Source organism: Belonocnema kinseyi, chromosome 10, assembly GCF_010883055.1.
Source record: "Belonocnema kinseyi isolate 2016_QV_RU_SX_M_011 chromosome 10, B_treatae_v1, whole genome shotgun sequence".
Lineage (NCBI taxonomy): Eukaryota > Metazoa > Arthropoda > Insecta > Hymenoptera > Cynipidae > Belonocnema > Belonocnema kinseyi.
Genome location: NC_046666.1, coordinates 68144627 through 68152510, shown reverse-complemented (window position 1 = coordinate 68152510; position 7884 = coordinate 68144627). Strand labels below are relative to the sequence as shown.

Below are 7884 nucleotides of genomic sequence, written 5' to 3'. Positions count from 1 at the left end.
TTGCAAAAAACGTCAAATTTTGAACTTTGAAAATTTATAACTTTGTAAATATGCATTTAACAAAAAAGTTGCAAGAGAACTTTTATGCTTAGAATTGTCCATCTTTAGTAAAAAAAATTTGTCCCATAAAGAAAAACCATTTTTTACTATTTGTTTAAACAATTGCGTTTTAAACAAAACCTATCCACTTCTCGTAAAATTAACCGGTACCATTGGATTCAGCGGGTCAAAATACATAAGATTAACTAGTTTTTACCTTTTGCCTCTTGAATGCATACGGGAACATACCCAGCTCCCGGACTAGTATACTTAAGGAAGTATCACAAGACATTCCCGCTTCCGCGCTGACATTGACTATACTGAACGTGTGGCCATCAGTGATGAGAGTTGGGGAACTTGCGATTGACAAGAATCTTGGCTTGCAATAAACGAAATTTGTAATAAACATGTGTTGCAATAAATAATGTTTCATTCTTTAAGACAACATTTAATGTTATCATGAATGTACTTTAGCTCAGCGATTCCCAAACTAGTGCCGCCGGCCGATGATGCTGCCGCCGGCAGGGGGATGCCACCCCAGGCCGGGCAGCTAGGCAGGCTCCGAGGCAGGCTCCCCGCTGCGAGCAAAAGGCTACTTTCCTCGACTTTCGTGTACCTACCGCGAATGACCCTTTCATTGTTATGAACTTGCAATAACTGAAATTATAAAGACTTAGCTCAATTAAATTTTAATTGGCTGAATGAATTTCGTGATATAATTTAAAGAAAATGAAAACAAAGTTTTTGAAAATCGGTTAATATCCGAACTAATCAATGAAATATTTACAAATCTTGTGAATGCAACAAAAGTGTGATAACTCTTGAAGTTATTATCCGATCTTCTACCTTTTTTTAACGTTTATTTGATAAACTAACAAATCTAACGGAACTTATTAAAATTCTATTGATTAATATTTAAGCAACTTTTCATTTTTCTCAACCGGCTCTAATTCTCTAACAACGAAAAGGTCAGCGAAGCAAGCAACCGAGCACGAACGACTAGCGTCCAGTGTCTCACTTGGGTTCCAGTATTGTGAAAAAAAAAGAGGGTGGGGCCCCTGCCGCTCCCCAGAAAGTACATAAAATGTTTGGGAATCGCTGCTTTAGCTGATATGGAAAATTGCTTTTGGACATGGCGTAATATGAGATTCAAAAATTAATTTTTTCTCCGAATTATAATATGTTAGGTCCACAAAATATTTATAATTGAACAGTTTATGATAAAAAATGTAGGTAATACGTTCAACAGAAGGACAGTTTGCATTTTTCCATTTATTGTATGCACCTTGAATTACCTACGTTATTCCCAACTTATTGACTCACAAGTAATATTCCGATGTTTATGCTTTTGAGATTACACATTTTCTAAATTATTATCTCTTGAAATGAACTTAGATTATCAATATAATATGGGCCGCCTGTATTTCTCGTGACATTGGGGAGGGCGTCACGTGAAAAAGTAAATTGAATTAAATTATTTATTCATAAGTATTTTTCTTCACCTTATTATATCGAGTACGAAGAAAAAACATTTTCTAAATTTGTTTTCTTGAAAAATTGTTTTTCATTTTAATATTATTATTAATAATAATACTAATAATCGACAAGTTCATGTTCGCAGCATGATGATATTTCGGTTCACAGCTAACACATTCTGTTTGCAGCATAAAGGTGGTTCGCCGAAATGCCTTTTTTTACTCCAGTTTTTTATTTATTTGTTCGTTTTATTATTCCAATGACTTTTTTTCTGTTCTAAAACAGAATTTTTCTAGGTAAATCAACTTTCACCAATATATGAAGAATTAGACAAAGTAACCTTTTTTATCAATATTTATATTTTTTATTTTCAGGTATTGTATGAATTTTATTTAGCACAAGTTTCTATTATTCATACATGTAGTTTTCCTATGGATAATCCGTGATAAGGAAGTCTAAATTGGCTTCGATATATGTTGGTCGCTACAATAGTATGCAAAAGACAAAGAAAGATAAGGAAAGAGTGAGAGTTGGTTTTTGGTTGACTCCTTCCCTTTCTCCCTCTTTTTTCTCTTCTTATGTATTTTTCTCTAATGAGTCGAAAGGGATGTAGTAGTGAAATCTAATTTTGATATCGGTGGATAAAATTATCCATAAAATTAATTTCGATGTTAAATGAATTTTGAAATAAAGACACTAAACATAAGATTCGTTCCAACCTGCAGGTTTACTTATTAATTATTTTTGAGAGTTCTTTTTATTTGAGCCGAAAATTTTTTTTGCCTTAAGTTGTTGAAAGAAATCTATTTTATGTAACACGAGTATGTTTTCCTCGCTTTCTGGGCATGGTTTGGAACACTACAGTAGGTTGTTGTTGGGGTACTTTACCAGCCTGGCCGATAAAGTGCACTTTATTGTCTGTAGAAAATGCGCCCGCATGCGCGTTTGTTACTTCGACCCACGCGCACTATTTTGCGCAGTAATTGTCTCTTTAAACTAACCTCAAATCTGAGACGCAATATCATTTAAAAACCTGGAATCCACACACTTATTACAAAAAATATCGAGTGTACCGAGGCAGCGAACCCTTTTTACGGACTCGCGTGTTTGCAAAAACTCACTTTCGGCCGTAATAAGACTAGTTCGCTGCCTTAATGCACAATAAAACATTTTATTTATTATCGTAGGAAGGATGCTTTAAATACTAGCATTTTTAGAAACGTGTGATTTTTTATTATTTCTGTTCCTATTTGTAAAATGTAATAATCTAAATAGATTGGTCCGGCATCAAGCACTTCCTTTTGAAAAATATACGAATCGTAATGAAAGACGAACTGAAAACATTGGAAACCAAGTCAGAGTAATTTTTCAGTATTCGATATTGGAACAAACAAAGAATGTTAATTAATGAAATAGGTTCCTATAGCGAGTTGGGCAGTTTGCATTTGTGGTGAGAGTTGGTCCTCGTATGCGTGCCTGCTCGTTCCGATAAATCCCAGCTTTCTGTTCACTCTTTAACCCCATTACAACAAACGCTTTTGTGGGCTAAAACAAAGGCTTTACTATCCCGCACCCACGTTCGGGTTACTCAGTGTAATTCACATCTGACCGTTAAAATATATTGCAGTCAACGAGGAAAATAAAACGCACTAATTTTCAACGAAACGCACTAAAAGTCCCAGACACCCCCTCCCTTATTTCCAGGCAATAATTGCTTACCTGCGGTCGTTTTAATCGAGGAAAAAAACTCCCGACCATCTCCCCGTTTTTCCCCGGTTCAGACAATTTTTCGCTGACAATGAAATTAAAAACATTAAAACTCTTAAAGTAACCGAAACTTTCAATTTTTAGTTAAAAAACTGAACTTTTGAATTACAAAATTTGATATTAACTGCCGCTAAGCTGCAAAACTGACATTTTAAACTTGCAAAAATTATACAGTTCAAAGATTTAAACATCTTTTTAAATATCTAAAAAATGTTTAAACTTCTTAATATCTTTTTAAATTATAATTTAAATATATATCAAGAAGTTTAAAAAAGCTAAAATAATTATTTAAATTTTTCCTAAAATTTTGTTTAAATCCTGTTTAAATACTGAGATCTTTTCAAGTTTCATCTTATTTTTAAATCTTTTGAAACCTTTTAAATGCTTAATAAACTTTAAAAACTTACTAGAATTTTTCTAAACTCGTAATTTTTCAATTTTATTCATTTATCAAATTTTGTTTTTGCCTTCAAATCTTTTTAAATTTTTTCTTAAAATCAATTTTTTAAAACCAATAATCATTTTTTATTGTCCATGCAATTTTAAGACAATTCTATTATCATTAAATATTTCTAAATCCTTAAAAATCTTTTTAAATATTCTGTTTAAAAATATGTCATTTCCCGGTTACCCGGTCCAGCGGTCATCCTGGAGTACGAATTAATAATATTATACAGGAATAGATTTCAAATTAAAGAATTTTGCGGCTCTTATTCTATATTCTGACACTATTTTTCTAAAATAAAATTGTTATTCTTACCTGGCAGCACGAAAAAGGCCAATGGCTTCTTCGAATTCCTTATGACGAAGGAGCTTCTGAGTTTTCTTCATTGCATCACTCCTAAAAGTAAGAAGAGATCAATGTTCAAAGTTAATTAGTATTAAACTAATTACTCAAGTAAACAGAAATATAAATAAATAAAACACCGTATTTACTTTTGCTCATCAATCGGCGTGTCCAGAGTCGCATCAAAAGGCACAACGACTGGAATTTGGTTTGTCTGCATAACGGCTGACAATTCTGGCCCCACATCATCCCATCGATCTTCCAAACTGAGAGGAACTGGCGGAGCCTGTGGTGTTTCCTTCATTGACTCTAAAAAACACAATAAAAACATTGATACATATGGGTAAACTATTGACTATGGTAAAAATATATTCATCAAGAAAGGAACGAAAATAAAACACGCAACGATATTGATTTTTCTGGTCAAATATGTACTCTTCACGAGCTAAGTTTCTAAACGAATTGTCAATTTATGGTCGTGAATTTTTTAACAGAGAAGATCTCAAAATCAATATCCGGATTATGTGTAAAGTTAGATTCGGAAAATTTGATTTTCTTCATTGAACCTACATCAGAAGAGTAATAACTCTTCGAATTCAATTTCAAATTTCATTTTTAGATAAGAATTTATTCTCAAATTTAAATATTTTCAACCAAAACTTACTTTTCTGGCTCTTTCGTTTTTGCGACCTTTTCTTCTTCGCCTGAACGATTAGAGTTCGACTTTTTCCACAAAAGTGTTCGAGCATTTTCAAAAAAATGTGAGCCGTCGTCGTCAGATCAACCAAATATCCTCTGAAAAAAGGAGAAAAATATTTTATTATAAATCCTAAGGTATTGAACGAGAATTTAATCTGCAACCCTACTAAACTTTTGACTTAAAAAATTCATAGAAATATAACAAAGTTTTATTGTTAAATATGCAACTAACATAACTTTAAAAAAAACGCATCTTGCTTCAATTTTTGCACATTTTCATAAAAATGGTAACTTTTACATTTCTTCATTTATAATTTGTTATGGACAAGTTAAAATGCTTAGTCTTCGCTAGCTTAAAAAATCTAGTTAAGGTTGGATCATTTTTTTAATGTTAGAAAAATTGGGGCGAAAATTAATATGCAGTTTCAAATTTGTATTATCAAAACTACAAAAAATCCACAACCCTATTATTGCCCAGCCAATAAATATTTAAATTATGTTTGAAACGTTTCTTTTATAATTGTTTTACAAAAAACATTAATTTTTAGTAAGGGATACTATGTACCTTATATATAAATACTGATTTATTGACTTAATTACAAAAATAATGATTTTTCAAAACATCCCCGTTCCAAGTCAAAATTGTAATTTTTTTGTTTGAAAATCCACTTTTCCAAGTCAGAATTATGATTCGTCTCGACAACTTCTTCTTACGAGCCATAATTATCATTTTTTAAAATCCTTGTTCCAGATTATATTTATATATTGTAACCAGCGGGTTACGTCATAGAGCCTGAAGACAGGCAAAACGACAAACTCCTAGGAAGATACACAGAAAAATTGCATCATCCTAGAAACTTTAGAAGAGCGCAGACTCCGAGGTCTCCCACTATACATTTTCCCATGTATCGTAGGAGACAAGAAAAGGGTGACTCCTATAAAAAGGGCCGCACAAGTTAAAAACTTCAGTTGAATTAGGCTGTGGTCACTAATATAGGCAACCGTGAAGACATACGTTGATCCTGTTTTGCGGGCTCGTTAGATGGCTCTGTAGTACTATCCCCCGCTACATGTCGCTCGGGGGCCAAAGTTTGATGTATCTCTCCAACTCCTTCGTTGTTTTCCGAACGTCAGCACATGTGAAACCTAACCCATTAAGAATTGTTTGAGAGCTGATATCTAATTTGTTGTCATCATTTTCGACCTGATGATTATCGTTGTAGTACACAACTGAACACTAAAAGAGGGAGCGGTACCTTCTGTATTATTACCATAAAAACAGAGTAATATTTTAAGAAAGGAACCTGTCAATAAGAAAATTGATGTTGAAAATGATGACAACATTTAAATGAAAACTGCTTTCAAACATACTTCCATCTTTCGTTTTTCCTTAGAACATGTTTTTATGAAGAAAGCAATAGAAAAACAAGCAGAAATATATAAATAATTATTCCGGTAATTATTTATGTATTTTTATTTGTTTTTCTATTGGCTTTTTCAATTTATTAAGTTTTTTAATTACATTATCTACAAATCATCTGGATATAACCTCAAGTATCTATTATCTTATCTTAAAAACCTGCGGGCTCGTTTGATGGCACCACCGTCGATTATCGGTCTGCTCTTCTAAAGCATTGAGTGACCACAGCCTGAGTTGAATTCTGCGGGGCAACTCGCAGAAAACATCCTTAGAAGAGGGTCTCTCTCTTGTAAGTTGATCTCTAATAGACTTGGGAGAAATCTCATCTCACTATTTTTCTTCGGAACTATAGCGTGCTTGAGGAGAGTACGAGTGAATATTCGCTCGCACCCTGTTAGTAAAGTGGCTATTTTCCAGTGTTTCTCTGCGACGTTGTACGTCAAAATTCGATTTTATTATTTCAAGGCTGCAGGCGCGAATCCATTCTCTGAGGCAGATACCTCCTAAAATTTAAATTATAAAATTTATAAAGCAAATTGCTTGAGGCAAATAATCATAAACTATTCTCAACCAAGATTGTAAAATTTCACTGTGACTCCAGACGTCACGAGCGAGATAAATTTCTCGTACCCGGGGCCAAGAAGTTGGACAGTGAAACTTTATTGACCCTGTCACTCACCTGAGCTGCTTAGGAGTAGACGAGTGTAAATTCGCTCGAAACCTGTCCAGAAAACGGCTAAGCCTGCGTGCCAGGTAAAAGAAAACAGTTTCTCAAATATTTTCTCAGCCTTCGGTAGAGGCTATTATACCGTGGGCTGACAACGTAAATGGGACCGTGATACGGATAAGGCCAATTTTCACATGAGATGTTCGTCTGATGATGAGGAACGTAAAAATGGGTGCCTGGCAGGTGTGAGTGGATGCGTTCACCTGTGGCGACCTGTCAAAGGTGCGAATTTTTGGCAGTTAACTTACGTGACTCGGATAAGGTTGAAAATTGGTGTACATGTAGGGGCTGACATTAGAAATAGCACCTGCGCATTGTCAGGCACTTACCTGGATGCAAAAGTGTTGCCAGGCGGCTTCGAAGTCGCCGGAAACTCAGGTGAAATTTCTTGAAATCGATTTTACAGGAAAAAGTTTGAAACAAAAGTTGGTCCACTCCCGGAGATGCATATTTTCATTACTTCTTCTTTCCATTTTTTCAATCACCTGCTGTATCTTTAGCAATTTAAAAGAAGGTGTGCTCAAAATTAGTACACGAATAAAGTAAGTCTTGTACAATGAATTGGCGTCAACCACTTTCAATTAAAACAATAACTTATTCTGCTATAAATAATCATAATCCGTGTCACGTTCTCAGCTTCTGATTATCGTAGAAAGTTGTAATAAAGATGAATATGATTATAAAAATTAAACAACAAAATCGCTTTACTTTAAAATACCCATTATTTATTATTGTTAAAGTTTATGTTTTGTTGTCGGGATACGTTCGATCTTTATTACCGTGACGAATGTCAAGTTTCCCAGACCCAGCGTGGGTCATTGGCGTAGGCATTGCAAATTCTTGGTGGTGCATTTTTAATGCAGTTCTTACTCGGAGACACTATTATGCTATTTTAAAATACAAATTGTTGAGCTTCATAACAATCAGAGCAATATATTACAACAATTAAAGACAATAATTATATAATTA

General features: G+C 33.8%; 1 protein-coding gene across 1 annotated transcript in view; it reads right to left on the bottom strand.

Annotated features, from left to right (window-relative positions):
- The window catches only part of LOC117181567 (protein timeless homolog), a 384720-nt gene that overhangs the window by 341693 nt on the left and 35143 nt on the right, over positions 1-7884 (bottom strand). Inside the window, exons 13-15 of the mRNA XM_033374395.1 lie at positions 4734-4864; positions 4219-4378; positions 4043-4123 (exon numbers count right to left, since the gene is read on the bottom strand). Of these exons, the coding sequence (XP_033230286.1) occupies positions 4043-4123; positions 4219-4378; positions 4734-4864 (372 nt within the window). The remainder of the gene's footprint in view (positions 1-4042; positions 4124-4218; positions 4379-4733; positions 4865-7884) is intronic.